The sequence below is a fragment of the Danaus plexippus genome, chromosome 17 (genome assembly GCF_018135715.1).
Source record: "Danaus plexippus chromosome 17, MEX_DaPlex, whole genome shotgun sequence".
Classification (NCBI taxonomy): domain Eukaryota; kingdom Metazoa; phylum Arthropoda; class Insecta; order Lepidoptera; family Nymphalidae; genus Danaus; species Danaus plexippus.
In genome coordinates this window covers 1,895,558-1,914,075 of record NC_083548.1, presented here as the reverse complement: position 1 = coordinate 1,914,075, position 18,518 = coordinate 1,895,558, and the positions used below count along the sequence as shown (strand labels likewise).

Below are 18,518 nucleotides of genomic sequence, written 5' to 3'. Positions count from 1 at the left end.
GTTCCTCTTTAGATAAATTTGTTAAAGATGAAATATAAATATTTTAAATAATGAAAATTCCTGTCACACGTTATAATTAATATTTATTATATTTAAAATAGAAAAAGATTGTGTGTAAAAGCAATAAAAGAATTATACTTATTTTTACTGGGAGTTTAATTAAAAGTGATGTTAAATGGTTATATCAGTATTCAGTATTGACATCGTTGTTATATTGCCTTTTTCGACCTTTCATTCTGTGGGCACAGTTGATTAAGTTTTAAAATATATACTTATATAACATTATTCGTGAATATTGGGCACAAATTGTCGACAGGCAGCAATGAAACATCTTAGCGGTATTTCATATTTTTATTTTTACATTTTACGTCGGTGACCGTAAACGAATTTTACTACATCGCTCCATCGTTTCAATTACACGTTAAAATGGTACTAGAACATAAATATTTTTTTCGTATTTATTTTTAAGATCAAATAGATAATCTTTTTTACATCCTAATGTAACGATATCATTTAATTTATTTTGTAATTATATTAGGCAAATACAACAAATGAAAATACACAACTTATAATTATATCTTTACCGGGAGAACAATTATTCTAAGCTAAAAATAATAATATTATTATTTTTTATAAATACTCGTAACAAAAATGAAGGAACTAAAATATTTGATTTCTACTAAATTAATACAATCACATTTTTTTAAACTAAAACATACATAAATTCTTATATTTATGTCCCTATTAAATTTACGTCCTTAGATTTGGCTCTTGGTGATAATTGTTTGAAATACACAAAATTAAAACATCAACTTTGAAAAACCATTAAGTAAATATAACAAATGTGTTTATAGGAAATGTAAAGAAAAGGCAACATTATAGATCTGTACAACCAAAACAATTATAAATCTCATCTACAACGTAAACTATGTTCTATGAGATTCCTATTGCTTATAGAAAAATAATTAAAATATGTTATAATAGTCACTATATCCTCCGTCACACACATTAACAAATAACAAACTTAATTAAAAACGTTTCGATTAAAACTTTAACAAAATCACTCTAATACTGCTGGATTTGTACGAATTAGGTAAAGTTTATAAATGACGTCGAAATTTGCGATCACAAGTCACTATACAACATAAAACTACTTTGACAGATAAAAAAAAAACAGTTACGGAAAGAAAGTGAATTGAGAACGACTGCTGATATTATAATTTAATTTTTTGGCACATGCATTTAATATATTATACTAAATTGAAACGATATTGAATGTACTTTTAATTAATACAGCCGTCTCCATTAATTTCCATATAAAAAAAAAATATTTAGCTACATTAAAACTTTATTATACGCCCATAGAGATGAGAAAGTGGTTTAATTTAATATTGAAATCGACTTTCAGTTTTAACAATAGAAGCGGAAAGAAAACACAGGAAAGAGCAGTAATTATACAATCTGTTAAACTATAGGTACATATTATGACAATTATACAATTCGTTATATTTAAAAATCCCTGTAATGATATATTGTAAAATGACGTGACTCTATTGTGTACTACAGCTTTCGTTCTGTTATTCGGAGTTATTGTGATCATTATTTATACAAAAGAGAGTCGAAAATAGTTTTCAGTCTTCAGAATTATGCAGATTTTAATGTGTATCGGATCGTTTAATTATATTCAATGTGATTTAATTAATTAGAATGTTCTGTGTGCGGAGACCGCGGTGATGTGGTACAGATGAGGAAATATTCTACAAAACAATTTATCATAAATTTAATAATGCTCAAGGAAAACATCATACCTCCCCTCAGCTATAAATTTTTTGTATAACTAAATCGTATGTACACAGGTAAAGTTTACGACTTGTCCTTTATAGTCACGTGGCATCTCTAATTCAATAAGAAATCATTGTATACAATTAATTACCTAAGCCAGGTAGTGTCGACTTGATTTACACTAACTTTCATTATTCACTAAAATCTTGAAAGCTCCTTTTTATTTGAACATTGAGTGCAGATACATTATTTGTCTAACCTGGCGCGCACTGTCTTCATTGGTAATAGAATCTTTGTTTTTTTTAATCTGTAATCACAAAATTGCTTACGTCACGATGTAATGGACCACCCGAATGATTGCGGGCTCAGGCTCACGAACTCCGTGATGTGTTTTATTTATGTCTTATAAGATTGCGACCCTCTTAAGACTGTCTTGCGACTGTCGTTGGTGTGACGTAAATTTTTTGGTATTAAATAAATTTAATATATCATGATCAGTTGGCCTGGATACCTTGTGTGGGCGTGACTAGTGCGTCGCGGACCTTCCTATGACGACGTCATCGACTCGACTATCGATAATCGAACAGTTCACTGAATTCACCTCACTAATTCTACAACAATTACAAATACACTACTATTTACCATTTTAGACACGTGTGTCCCCTTAATTAATGGGTAATTAAAATTTATATACCATTAATTTATATAATAACTATTTACATTTAAAAATTGTTAATACGAATAAAACTATAATTACGAAATATTTTACAAACTTTGGTGAAATGCGGAAGTCAACGTACGTGTAATAAAATAATATCTACAACGGAATCAACACAGGACATAGACAAGTATTCGTTCAGACATAGACTTTAAACATGAAAACCGTAGATTATAGCGATATGAATTATAATTAAAAAATAAACTCAATTCAAATATGGAATGTCAGAATGGAATGTAACAAAGAACACATCGCCTCATCGATAACAATCACAACACACCTTTCATACTTATTGCACTCCTTCGGAATAATAAATTATCGCCTATCACTTATGAGACTTTAGATATACATTTACAATATAACCACATCTTTATTTTTATAATAAATTTAACTAATTATATACGCGGACGCTCCACCTGAGCCGTGTTAACCTGACTTTGATTAGATCTAGCGAAACTGAAATTCTTTCAGTATACTCCATATATCTAGGTTTAAAAACATCCTCTATTAGATATTGCACGATATAATTTAAGTAAATAATATACAATCACAATAAACGTCTCAGGGATACACTAACAAAACTCCAGTTTCACCGTTGCTTATAGCGTACCTAGCGATGGTGTCCATAGATTATAGAAACACGACCTCCCGAACAAAGAACAGGACGACGAGATCGTGATATTTAAAAGGTACGGTGTTTAAGGTTTAAAATATTAGGGGCCAGGATTGTAATAGGGGCCAGGCATCGACTCGTTAGGGATATTGTTGGAGTAGGGGCGACTCTAGTCCTGTCCGTTATGATGCAGCAGAGGTGGCGCTGGATGTGGTGGGAGGGGCGCGTGCGTCCTAAATGAGTCACTCTCCTCGTCTGCTGAGTTCTCCTTAGAGCGATCGCTCTTACAGTCCTCCTCTTTGGCAGCGGAAAGCGAGTCCAAAGCCATTGGCATCGACTGGTACAACTCGCGCGCCTTCTCGCTGGGAGGCAGTAAATGCAACATGTTCAGCGGCATGGGAAAACCGGGGGGAACTCTGGGTAGAACCCCTGTTGGAAGGGATTGAACATGCCGGGGATGTCGGGCTCCGAGCTGGCCGGCCGCTGGCTCGCACTGTGCTGTTCGTCCTTGTCGTGATGCTTGCTCGGATGATTGTTGTTGTTGTTTCCTGAGTTCAGGTTCAGTACTTCAAGAGGTCCTCCGATACAATCCTTCCGTAACTGCTCCAACTTGAGGCTCTTCCCGTATTTACCCCTCACGTACATCAGCAGCGAGTTGTATGGGATGCCGAATATCCTTGACGCTTGGCTCGTAGTCATCTTCTTGTTCCACACGTGTTGCAGGGCTTCCGTAAGCTCAGCGTTTGTCCAAGAGCGGGGCGGTCCTCCGCGCGGGGCGCTGTGCTGGCCCTTAGGTCGCCCTGATAACAGAAAGTTTATATCAGAAAAGTCGTTTATACTTACAATGCTAAAAAAAAAGGTTTCTAATTGGATCGTGAAGGTAGAATCGGATGATTTACGTTTGAATAATATGAAGGTTGTAATTGCAGTCACGTGCACGATATGTGCCGTGAGCAGGTCGCGACAACCTTACAGAATGCACAGCTATCTAATAACCGTGTTTTGGCAAAGCAATAATTCGGTGGCGACAGTCGACACGAGCGAAACGAGCGAGCCGCGGCGACACGCCTGGATTCGTCATTAATTTGTACCGGCACGCGACTATTAAGGCGGGTCTGTCAAAAAAAGCGGACGTGCATACGCCGGAGACGTCGCCCCGAGTAACTTTATAGTTTTATAATTTCAACGGATCACGTTAACATGATTCCGATCAGATAATTTGAAGAACGTTTGGGATTGCGGACGGAATGATATTTCATTATGGAAATTAGTTTTTCTTATAACGGTCGCCGGGGAACACGCGAGCTTTATCCGCAACGCGGAAATTAAAGACGTTTATAGTTTGGCTCGTTAGCATTAACATCGGCATGCATGTAGCAGTTTGGATGGGCGCTAATCGATCGGGACTATTGTGCGGCGAGCGACGGTGACTGGAGGAGTCGTTGGCTGCACGTCGTCGTATCGCCGTCGTGACGGAGTCGGCGAGCATTCAAAGCACACGTTAGACCGGCCGTCTCTCCCCCTATGAGATACGTTATCAGATCGTCTTAATAAACATTGGCCGGGAAACAATGCTCGTTTAACATTTGCGCGGTGCGATTGCGAGTTCTGAGATGTGTGATGGGATGCAGTTGATATCTGCATTTCACTAATATCGACTCGCTCTATTGTTACTACATTTCCATTTAAACCGATACATTTATAGAATTAGATATGGTTATATTACTTTCGCCTACTTGAAGTTGTTTGTTATGTTTTTATTTGTCGGAAAATATTGATATTATACAATACAATGGAGAATATTGGATTTATATTAGACATAACAGAAATATAACTAATTGTTAGGGCTTGTTCATTGAAGATTTAAATAAAATAGTTCAAAATTATTTAATTCCGAGACGAGAAAAAAATCAAGTTGATTTTAACATCAAAATCATGGTAGTTAATTCAGAATCATTTAACAATCAACTTACATTTCTTCTTGACGTTGGTGAAGAGTTGAGCATCGAGAGGTGGTGCGCGATGTTCCACGTCCATGAGGGGGTACATCTTGTGTTCCAGGCCCGGGGGGAACAGGCCAAGGGGGGACTCCATGCCGAACACTGGAATAGAAATCAGTTGTAATACGGGCGGTGCATATAAGAGGAATTGACTAATGAAAATTGCTATGGTCAAATTCAAATGTATGTCCAAACAACAAATATTTTTATATATATATTTAGTATTAATTATATTCTTATAAAATAACAGTAAAAATCATTGGTAACAACGTTCGTTTAAGGAACCTTTTAAAAGATTTTTGTTTTTAGTAAATTTCAAATATAATGTAATCTATTTAAATTTATTCAAATTAATGGGTTTAACTAGTTCAAAATTCTTGCGGTTAAATATTTCAGTTATATGAACAAGTTAAATCCAAAGATATACTTTAATTTAAACCTGTAGCGCTTGTGAATATATCAGAAAAAATAATCATACGATATAAGTTTTAAAAGATGTAATAGTTTATAAAATTACAGGAAATAAGACAAAGGTTTTATGACGCGTAAACCTAATGTGTGACTAATAGTATAAAAAAGTGACGGTAGTAATCAATTAACTGTTTTACAATAAAAACACAATAATTATCGTTATTTATGAACGATTTTTTCTAGAATTCAAGAAATATTGTACTATTATTATATACCGAAGCTTAAAAATTTTAAACAACACTGATAATGTATTATCGGTGTAGTACTAAACACCGCTATTCGATAATAGATGGCGCTACACCGAAAGTGTCCTACAAGGTAGTTAAATAGCCCGATTCCTTTTTAAGGTCTCTTTCGTTCGATAGTACAATTTTAGCGACAGAAGTTATTTTACTTCTTATTAATGAATGCATGGTTTTGGTTTTTAATAAAAGTAACTATTTATATACATTATAACATATCTATATATATAAATAAATCACAATAAGCTTACTTAATTTAAATCACAATCATAACTCAAAGAGAAAACATAACATTCATAAAGACAGGTAAACTGAATACATATAATAATGTAGCATTGTCAGGGCCGCTATAATAAATGGGGGATTAGGCGTCGGTCTGTGGATCCGAATGTATTACGGTTACTTGGAAGCTGTAAATATGAGGTGTCGTCCGTCGAACCAAACGCGTCTAATCGATAACAGAGCTTTATTACTATTCTATCTCGGATACGTTTAATACGAATGTTGATATCTGCACAAATGTATACATAATAATGAATTCTATATATAATAAACATAGACTTTTATGTTTTTATTTTTGGGGTAAACATAAGTTACGATTAATTTCACATTCGTCGCATTAAACAAATGTATATTACATAGCTAGATTTCATAACTTGTGATTTGATGTTAATCAAACGAAATAGAATTTTTTAAACAAAGATACCAATATCCTGTGCTACGAGAGATGAGAAATCGATATATATCTGTGTGATTGCTGTCTCTAGAGTACAAAGTAAGGATGTTCTCTGTTCAGACAACGCTGTAATAAGTGCAGAGAAGAATTTACGACTTGAGATCTGCTTCATTAAAGGGATCTAAAAGACGATATTTTTATATACCAAGATATTTCAATACGTGGATTTGGTTACTTTTTTGTAAAAAAACTATTTAAAGGATTATTTTTACTTGACAATAGTTAAAATAAACACAATTTAAACAAAAGAAGGATATGTGAAGGACATACCTATGTAACTCTGTGTTATTGTTAATTCCTTGTCTAAAGGAACATTTTTATGTCGCTTTTCTTAACAAGTACATTGTTTGGCTGTTAATAATGGACGTAAAACCGTGTAGACCTTAATATAACTGTGTTAATATTGAGTTTTGTCCGCACCATAGTACGTTTCAGAGAAAAACATAATCCCTTTGTTTTCGACAATAGTATGGTAGTTAGTGATTTCTAGTAGGTTATGATTTTTATTAATTTTTTTTAGAAAGATGTAACAATTTCTTTGAATTTGAGGTGTAATTTTTCTGAAACACCTTTTGATAACTAAAGAGCATTTAATTTACTAACGACTATTTTCTTATTCGTCCACTACTTTTACGTTAATCAATTTGGTCAATTTTATATTCGTGATATATTGGATATTAGTTTTGATAATTTGAACCTTAAAATGACAGATAAATTTCAAGGAAAATCGTTCATAAATTTTGTAATAGTTTATTAATTATTCCGTCTCAATAGTCGTTCTAAGGTGTACGCTGTACGTGGGATATATCCCTTTATTGGTACCTTATAATTTACTAGTTTACGAACCGCCTGTTTCTAAACCTAGACTAGTCTAAATAGTATGTGAGACCTATGTTATTAGACTTACTTATTTAGTTATTTACCACTGGTCTAATAACGTGATTACTTATCCGTAACTTTAAAGCTTTGAATGGGTTTAAGTTGTCTTTGATTTTAATAAATTTCGAGCACAAATATCTCGTGTAGCAATATTATATTTACAGCGTTCTTTTCTTTTAAATTTATTATGAATGATCGTTTATTTATGAACCGCATAAAGAAATTTTTTTGTTATGTTTCATATTAATATACGTATTACATTAAATTCACGGTTTCGTTCGAAAATTTAAAATTCATTTTTGTATAAAATAATGTCATTAAAATAATTTTTATGTTGCAGCTTAAATTTTTCATTGTTACAATAAATCGTGTTAACTTACATCCTTAAAAAGACGTGAAATTTTATATTAGTCAATGGAGAAAGTCAAAAATAATGACATTATGTAGACGATTCATAAATTAATCGCTCAAGTAATAATTGTATTTTTTATTTGTATAAATAAAATAAATTAAAGTTTTGTAAACTCACTATAATATTAAACGAAACTTATTTAGGATTGTAAACATAATATATATATAAAATATTTACTAAATATGTGTTTTTATATATGTATTTTGGTATAAAAGTGCCATTTTGTATGCATTTCGTAAATGAGCTGGCGGTTTAAACCTCACGTGTAGGAACTATTCCCGACTTTTATTACTCCGAGCTAACGGACCTATAATTCGTATCACTCGTTAAGCCCGGATTACTAGTTATTTTGCATAATTAACTGCTAGGAATCCTTTTCCAGCTTAGTTTATTGGAAATCACCTATAAACACATCGGGATTGAGGCGATTGATCAATCATTTGATGTTAAATCGAAGTGAAAAAGTTTGAGTAACATTTTCATTTATTTTCCTATTATCATCGGAATCGTTTTTTTTATGTGCAAAATTTCTAGCAGAATAGCGTAAACCTTGCGGTCAATTAGTCGTGCCGGAGTCGGCTACTTGACGCTTTCTAATTCTGGTCTTTGAGCCTCACAAAACTAGTGGACCATAAACAATGTTTTACGAAACCAGCGCAATACCTATGTCAGCATTCGATTCGACATTTTTTCATTATAACTTTTTTACGTTCAATGGTTACGTCGACGGACGTGTTAGACAGTTTCGAATTGGTTCAAACTCCTGCCAACTTATCGATCCGCTCCATATGAAACATGTAGAAACCGAAAGCTCCAAAGCCCCCAACCCTTTCATAACTTGACAAACTTCAACCCGTCCATTCATAGAACGCAACCCTCTCTCTCTGTCAGGGTCACGCACATGTGTTGTTGTGTCTCACATGCGTATCGGTATAACCCGGCTGGGGGAAGAGGGTGTCTGTGCTATAGGAAGGGTTGTTGGTTTGATACATCTCGCCCTGGCCGGGTTACACACCACGTGCTGTACTAGGTCGGGAGCGATTCATTCACACACTGTGATTCAGTGTGGGGCGCCGTTGTCTATGGTCAGGCTGCGCTGTTTATTTTGCAACTAGATTTACAACTATAACTGTAAATTAAGTTTATCGAGCGCAGTCGTATCTGGGTCGTATGGAATCAGCATTAATTATCGCTTTAATCTCAGGTCCGATGTCGACTCGTACAATAGATCACATGATAGATAGCACGCCAAGGACGCGAAAGTAATGGCGGCGGGCAATATGCATCGGAACTGGGTTAGCCATTGTCTGAGAATCAGAAATACATAGAAATTGATGTGAGGAATAATTAAATAAAGAAGTCTAGGTCGGATGTTATCCTTGCATTGTTCAGTGATCGCGTGTACAGTGTAAGTGCTAATTACATAAATAATAAGGGTGCATACTAGCCAAGGAAACGCTTCGACATTTTGACGAACACATACATTTTTATGATATAATAATATATAAAGTGTTAAAATGAAATCGGGTTTCGATGTAAAATACAGTTATTTGTATTAAAAAATATATCAATTGTATCCTGTTTTATTATAGATTTGATTTATTACAGCAATAACTTTTATTTCTGCTCCCAATGTGTGGCGTTTCAACGAACTGGTTTAAAATTTACTTAAAACAATTATTGTTACATTATTTGATTGCTTTCTTAATAACAATACTTACACGCTTTTTAAATTAAGGCACCTTAAAGCGATCAATAGGGCTGTCGAAACATTTTTTTACCGTTCAATATATTATAAAGTCAAACAATTCAAGTGGCTCTATAAAGTACCTAATGCTAAACATATTTTCCATAATGTAGTCTTATGTGAACGTTATTAATATTCTAATTCATGTTAACGATCTGCTCCTCCGAGAAGCAGTAACGGGTTCAGACCACTTCATATCTAGATATAAATTTAGTTTCGCACATAAGTTACATTACTCGGTAGTTTCAAGTAAGTGTTATTTATAAAATGTTAAATCTGCAGTAAAATTATAAAACAAATATATTATAAAAATAGACGAAACATAAAATTAATAATCATATCTATAACAATTGAGCATAACGTAATTAATTAATATAAAAAAAATAATTACACATCCCTAAATTAACAAGCTCACATTAGCCGAATCACACACGGAGTCCGAAGCCTGGGAGAGTTCATACAAATGAATTGTAGCCGTGATAATTTTTATTCAACCAATTTGATTCTGAGCTTTTGTAATCTGTTTTCGTTACTTTCCATACGTTCCGTGTGAGCCATTGTCTTTGTCTCGATTGTCTATGCCCTACAAAGAGGTTTAATATCTCACTTTTCGATGGCCGATTTATTGTTGAGACGAAAACCGGCCATTGTTAAAAAACTGCTGACGTTCCATGACATTATTCGGAGGTCCGTATTCCGAATTAATTAGGGGTTTAAAATTTTCAAATTAAACTTGGCTGAAATTTTCATTTAGTTTAATTTAATATTTCATACCATTGCGTATAAAGTCTATGAGGATTTATATATTTTCTTATAATGTAATATATTTCCTGATACATCTCATATATTTTTTCAATGTGGTCGAAACAATCGCCAACTTCCGTTACGTATGTTTTCATGTAGAAGATTCAAAACGATTGCGGTTCAGAATCGATTTAAATGCCAACGAATACGAATAAATAAAAATCGATACGCTATTATGTTGAATAAATCGGTTACTTTCTCTGCGTAAACAAAATGGAAGATTTGGATGTGTGAAATTAGAATAACAGTATCTATGATTAAAATTTTGCGAATGACACTCTATGCAATCAATTTTTATATTTAGTCTGCTGTGACATGACCAAAATCTTATCTTACATGCATTTCGAATTCTAAAAAAAAAAAATATAATGGATTTATTAATAAATAAAAAATATTTTTAGTTTTATTAGCAAGTATGTTTTACTTTTAAAAATAAATATCCGATTATTTAAATTTAAATCTTCCCCACGGCTCCCGACCCTTCACATGAAAGTGTCTTTGACATCTATGCATACTTTGATGTATGTCGTAACTATAAATTAATGTGGTTACGTGTGTACCAAATTCAAATGTGGTCACTTATCACGCATTACGTCATCATCAAATAGAGAGTGACGTATAATTATACATTAACCGCCTTTTGTTATGACAATACACATTACATTGTAATTAGGCTTTCATTAACAAAAAGTGTCGCAATACAAAATAATACAGGGCTGACCAAACGAGATCTAATTAATGATTATATTTGTACTCGATTTATAAAAATCTTACATGTTTAATTTTGTTTCATATAAATTTTTAGTTATTAATATGATCTGTGTGTAGGTATTATTTATTAAAATAAAAAAGAGTATTAAAACCAACGACTATATTAGTTTTTTGAAAAAAAAATTGAAGCGTCATAAAAATTTAAATTTGGAACGTTCATTGTCGCCCCTACACACATTTGAATCGAGTGTCTATTGATAGTGTAGCACAAAAAGTTTAGATTGATTCCAAATTGCTGTTTACGTGTGTGGTTGGCCACAAAAGTGATTTGCTCCGGCGCTAGTGAGTCATGTTGAATCATACGTGCCCGGTGTATCATTTATAATGGAATTACTAGGAACGAGATGACATCGGAGCGGTTCCTGGTATGTAAGCTGAAGGTTTTTTGAGAGCATTTATGAATGAATTAATCCGCTAATGTTTTCGATATGTCCCAGCTATTTGTGGTTAGTGATGTTTAATAATTGTGTTGTCTCACGTTTAACTCAAAATAATATTGTTATGTCAATGACGTATTTAATTTATAATACGTATAAGTAGAATTTGTTTTAATGTGGTCGTGGCTGTGGTTTCCCGCGCTTTGTGTTGTCAAAAGTTTTGTAACTGACGTAAGCTTATTTCGATTTCTTGGTCCGCTTTTTGCGATCGTAAAAACTGAACGTTCCCTCTTTTGTTATACCACATAAGTAGGTGAAGTTTTCATGTCCGGAATAAGGATTTTAAAACTGTTTTGAATATAGTTACTTTTAACTTTATGCTGTAGTTCCGTTGTTTTTGGTTAGAGCTTTTTTATTTGATATCGTTACAAAGATAACGAATAAAATAATATTACAGACTATAAAAGCTTATCTGTCATGATTTCAATGAAAGAAACAGTACTCTTTGTGTTTTTTTTTGTCTTGTTATAATTGGTCTAATAAAAATCATACAAAACAATAATGCTCCTTAAGGTACAATTACTGTTACCCTTTGTTACAGGTTCTGCTTATTCAGCCTGGTAAGAAAGAAGATTAAATAATAAAGTCTCTCGATGCCACTCAATATTATAGTCTAGGTTTGATAGATTTTTTTTTTAAATTTTATTCTGATTTTCAGCATTGTAAGGTTTTGTTAGAATTATCTAATAAGAGAAATGAGAGTTCGTTCAATATAAGTACACTTTATATAAAGTTCTATTCCTATGTAATATATTTTAGTATTTTTTTAAGCTTTCGTTTGCATTTATTTTAATTGCTTTCTAAAGTTCGTCAATCTCTTCTGTTCCCACGTCGGCTGTATAATTGTCCAACACACGTGGTTGCATGACATGTAGTTTTCATGGATTTTTTTTTCTGTTTATCTAACATCGAGATCTGTTTTCGGTCATAGCCCGCGGTGGACTCGTGATCTTATTTATAAAATAGTATCCATTCAATTTTTACGGAGAAATCAATTTGGTCGAACGACACGGCTACTGTTGCATCCAAGTAATAAACCAGTGAAAGGGAACTTACGTCCGTTAAAGATGAATGGATTATGGAATATTAATTAGTATCAGGCGCTCTCAGCGGGTGGACACGACCGCGGCACATCAATCTGGTAACTTCTGTCGGCGGCTCTTTATCGCGGACGAGAAAAAAATGTTATATATCGGACAAGTTTTTCACATGGCGATGTTCAGACAATGGAGCGAGAATCGCTTTGATATTAAATTCGTATAAAATATAATGTAATGTGTGACCAGTTCCGGTTGCGTGATGGGAATCTCATCTAACTGTTCTCTATTGGATCGCTCCAAATCTAACCGCGTGTAATGTAAATTTCTTTATTTACATATAACCGCCATTCTATTGCTTAAAATAGATATTAAGGTTCCTTTCTCTGCTGTTATATTATTGATAACAAGAGTCGCTCGTAAACAGCATAATTTACTGCTAGCTGGTAAGGGAGCATGCGCACGCGCATTTTCATCCAATCAAACGACATTAGCTGGCTTTAAACGTCCAAAACAGTATAATAGTGTGTAATACGAATTTAAACACATTCTCACATTACAAAATAGTAATACATAAGCGAAATTTAATGTCACAGCGACAATTTAAGTTATTATTATGATTGTGATAGTGAGAATCCGCATTCTGTAAGCCGTAAGCGTTTACATTTGAGCAAATTATTCCCGTTTTGTGTTTAGCAATGCTTATTATATCCATGTTATGTACGAAACTGACAAAGTTTTCAATTAACCTGGGTCGTGTTATATTATATAGCTCTAAAACCGAATGGGTACTTTGACTACGAGTCGAGTACACGTTGCATTCCTTTCACGAGTCACTTGTTAAATAAATAGCAGATAGAAATTCACAATAAATTATCGTACACTACCGTAATAAACACCTACAACTTCCTATGTGATCGGGGCTTATTTAAGTCATTCGATATCTCGTTTAGCGATAGCGTATCGATCGGTATCGACTTTCGTTCCAACATTTTACAACTGATCTTACATAGTAAGAGAGATATGGCTTAGATTTTATGAAGATTACATCAATAGTATTTTTACATGTCGATTAACGTCATTGGTATCGTGATTATGATACTAGTATATATTGCGTTACTGATGTTTTTTCTTGTATCATTCTCATGCAGACGAGTGAAGTAGGCGCCGCAAAAAACGGAAAGTTAACACAATGCAGGCAATTAGTGCCGATGTAAAGATGCGGCTAATAGACAATGAAATTCTACATATACATGACTTTTGTATGTGTTTTTTTTCTTGAATAACATTATTTCATTGGCCGTTATATTTATATAATATAACATTTAACTATCAAATAACATTGAATTAGAATGTAACTGTATTATAACAAAACAATTAAAGCGGACACAATTTGAATCGTGCATGAGGTTGCACAAGCGCACAGCTATCGACAAGGTATTAAAGAAATGTCTTATTAGTCAATTCAATTTAGAGAAATCTTATGTAAACCAGCCCTTATAATTGTTAATTACGGAAATATATTCAAATTAGAGTCTTAATATTTTTTTCTGGCGAAAAAGGATATGTTTAAATTAGTTTATTACCAGAAAGTGTACATATTCTTTGAATTCATCTTGTAAAGAAGTAGGATATGAATATTATACTGTTTTACATAATTTTTTTTTGAGAAATAGGTTGTGTGTACATATTAACGTCTTCTTTATAGGAGAGTTTGACACGATTTGAAAAAGTAGGTCACTGTGGTGCCGATTGAATGTAAATGCGCGGGAGCCTGCTATCCGTTTGGGTGAACATTGTTTCAAAGATTCGCGGACATTTATACACGGATTTTATTAATAATAAACTTTGTATTCCTTGGATCCTAATTTGACTCATTTATGAACAACGGCAGCCATGTTGCATTTTTTTTTGTTTTGTCCCTATTCAATATTTAATGAAAATTAATAAAACTTTCGTGAGAGACAGTTGCGTTTAGGTTTTATACTACGCATTATCGAATCGAAATATATTTTTTTAAAATCATAAAATTATAACGTTTAATTTTTTTTATGTAATGATAAGTTCTTTATAGTCGCCCTAGTCACCCTTGCGTGTGCGCAGTTCGTGCCAATGTCGTATGTTTTTCTGCCACCCTTGAAGGTCATGTACCCGATGGCTTCACCTTGCGTGTGTATTTATTACAGCCATTACAATAATGTGACGCCTAGTATTGTTGTATATTTTATGGAAACATTATCGACGCTTTATTATATTAGATGAAACAATAAAGTGAATTTATCAATAAAATAAACGCTATTGTTTTAAGTAGCCTGGTTGTATTACTCAAAAAGAAATCCTAATTATACAATCTGAAACTGTATGAATTTTATAGGTTTTATGGTCATTTTAAAAATAATGTTTATAACAAAATAATGTATAAAGAGTTAAACAGACAATTTATAAAATTATCTACTTGATGAATCCTATGTAGACAAAATCAGGTAGGCCGAGATTGCTAACAGAGCGGCATCCCTTCATTAGGTGTACGCTCCAACGTTAAATATAATAAACCTCATCACACACGAACGGGAATTAAAAACTTACAGTTATAATTATTAACTAAAATTTACGAGAAAAAAACCCAAAATGGTTAAATAAGCACTTTCAAGTTTCATTGTTTAAATTTAAAACCTTTTTCCCAAAGCCAATTTCAAAATTCGAATCCGCAGCAAAATGACAAGTGCGGAAGCGTTCAGAAACTCCCCTCGTCCCGATGTATTTAGCTTCCCCACGCATGTCGGGCTAAGAACATGCAACCCTTCATTATGACAGGACTATTATTACGCAATCAAAAACTCCACATGTACAAATAAATATAACTCTAATGAAACACGGACCGAATGATTTGTAGTGTCGAATTTTATTTTAAGGCACAATATTTGATGGCATCCAAAATATTTTAACAAGTAAAAATACGTTACTAACAAAGTGCGTGTAGACGTCCAATAAAACTGAATAAAATATAACATTTCTCAAAGGAAAAATTATTATTATAAACCTTCATTCGAATAATAAAACAGGTTGTTAATTTTATATTTATACATTTCTATATAAATAACAAACAACTAAAAATTACATTAACATGACATTACAATTGCATTGTTAACATAAATTTACGCGCGCAGTGAATGCAAGGATCAACAATTACTGTCACTTCCTCAATAAACACGTTTAGAAATCGAAAAGGGCTCGTAAAACAAGACTGCCCTGATTGCTTCCTCTTTCATGCGAGCAAGAAGAGCTCGGTAATTATCGAAGAGTAAAATTTATTCTGACACAAGATTATGGTATGCATGCGAAGTATAGTATAGTATAGTGTAGTAAGCCGTTCGGATTTATATTTTACACCGTCCCCCGTCCCCTATCCCCGAGATGCGACATGCGACATGCGAACTTAATAGACCATATAAAGCTAAAACCTCTTCGGACATCACAGATAACAAATCGACATATGAATGGGTGATCTTAATTTATCTGTGAAAGGTTCCGCTTAACACTCCGCAGATCACTAATCGATTCATTAAAACTACAAGAGATTTGACGTGGCGATAAATGTACATTATTACATTATATTAATTATGATGTATTGAGGAACATCATTTTATGATCAGTAAAACCACCGTATTTCTATAAATAATATATTTATTTGACACTGAGGTGGTGAGGACATTTTTTGTCTTGTCATTATTTTATTTATTCGGTAATTGTTCATCCACAACGACATTGTTATTGGCGACCTTAACTTTTTTATTAGACGTTAATATTAATACAAACGTTTTGATGTTACCCTCCTAACGTTTAAAAATTAACTGTAACTTATAATGGATTGGTCGATAATGTACTAACATTATATTTAATATAGTGTAATTGACTTTGGTAATTGATACTTAGATGATATTTGAGTATTTTTAGTGACGTTAAGTTTGTTTCTTATCAATCTTTCGCTGGAAGGTTTATTTATATGTTCTATGTGAGATGAGTCGTTGAGAGGAATGTTTGTTAGTGAATACTACAGATATGATGCCGAGGTACTTACTGTGAGGTGGTGTGAGAGACAGGGCTGATACAGCGGGCGGCGGCACCGGAGGGAACATGTCTTGGTGCGGCTGGAACATACGTGGCGGCGGCGGGGCCTCCGTCTCCGGCTCCTCGGGCTCCTGCTTGTGTGGAGACCTGCCACGGGCGAGTCGCACCGCCTTAAGGCCGCCCGGTGATCGTCTCATGGACAGGTTCTCCGGCGTGTCAGACTCCCCGGAGCGTCTTCTCGGGCGGGCCTGCTTGCGGCGAGGTTGAGGGCTATGCGGGCTTGCGGGCGGTGATGCGGCCGCTGTCCCAGTTGGAGGGCTTCCGACCGGCGACCTCTCCGACTCCCCGCACTCGGCAGCCTCCTGGTCGGCCAGACCGCGGACCTGCAGCGACTCTCCCGCGCGAATTACCGTCTCCAGCTGCTCCTGCGCTACGGAAACCTCTCCGCGGTACATGAAGTCTACAACCGCTTGCACCTCCCATCCTTGAAAGTCTTTGAGCACGATCACCGGGTGTTTGCACGGGTTCTCGCTAAATATCCTCCTGAAGAGCGGGCTGCACGCTCCTAACAGCACCTTGTGGGCGCGCACTCTCCTCTCGGCGCACACGAGAGTGACGTCGACCAGTGTTTCAGCGTGCAGCAGTGCCTCGAAGGAGCGGAGCAGATGTGCCTGGTGGTTGTTCCAGCGCAGACTGTAGTGCTCCTCGCCGGCGGGCTGCTTGTCGTCCATGGTTGTCTTGAGGGTGGCCGCTGGCCACTGGCCGGTCTGGACGCGTGTGCGGGTCGCGGCGACTCGTGGCCGCGGGCGCGTGCGCGTTGTCGCGCCGCCCTGCACGCCGACCCTTTCTCTCAGAAGTCTCTGGAGCTCGTTGTCATCACTCAAAACGTTAAAGTTCGCAATCACTGCACAGAGCACTCGACGGCGGTAGACGGTCGGCTGGCCGCGGCGGGCGGTCGGTCGGTCTGTCTCTCGGTGTGGTGTGTGGTGTCCCGGGACAGAGTGACGCGGACGTGTTACGCGGACGGCTCGCGAGCGCGGAGTGAGCTGAGCGACGAGCGCGGTACTCCGCTGTCGACCCGGTTCGCTCCGAGACCGGTGCGAGGCGAGTGCGAGTGCGAGTGGCGCGGCCGGCGCGGTCCCGCCCTCAGCCCCGCCCTGCGCACACACGCCCGCGACCACACACACACACCACACACATACACACACACGAGACACACATCGACACCATCACATGTGACGCCTACTCTACATTATGTATTTTTTCGGGTACCTACTCTTGCTATATATGTGGAGAAATCACGACAAATCCCGTTCCGGCTAGAAGACCGTGTCAAGTGTCAAGTGTCTAGTGTCTCGCTGGTGTGTCTGCAGTACTGTGTCGACACCAGCGATGCCTAGTCTGTCGATGCGGGTGTATCGCTTGATAAATATATTCTATTGGAGAATATCAACTTTTAAGAAACTTTTACTTATATTATATAAATGGACTATGATAACGTCTGTTGTGAATAATACTTATTGTGTTTACATTTAGCAATAGGAACTTGATTATATAGAAAAGAAAAATTTTATGAAACTATTTTTTATGCTTATAATAAATTAAGTATATATATAAATATATATATGTATATATAAATTTTATTATATAAAATAAAACCATTTAGATTTAAAAGATCACTAGAGACATCTGTATATATTCAAAATGGTGATATGAAATTTTTCTATTAAATGATTTAAGAGGAGGTTCAAAAAAGTCTCGTTATAAACAGTTTTCATGTAAATATACTTATAATAAAAAA

The 18,518-nt window shown here is 35.2% G+C and overlaps 1 protein-coding gene across 1 annotated transcript; it reads right to left on the bottom strand.

Annotated features, from left to right (window-relative positions):
* Window positions 1-337: 337 nt before the first annotated feature.
* Window positions 338-18,195, bottom strand: LOC116771342 (protein jim lovell). Its single transcript, XM_032663176.2, is given in 4 exon segments — window positions 338-3,527; window positions 3,530-3,913; window positions 5,087-5,215; window positions 16,728-18,195. Coding segments are annotated over 4 exon segments (1,479 nt in total). The 5' UTR covers window positions 17,449-18,195; the 3' UTR covers window positions 338-3,282.
* Window positions 18,196-18,518: the final 323 nt, after the last annotated feature.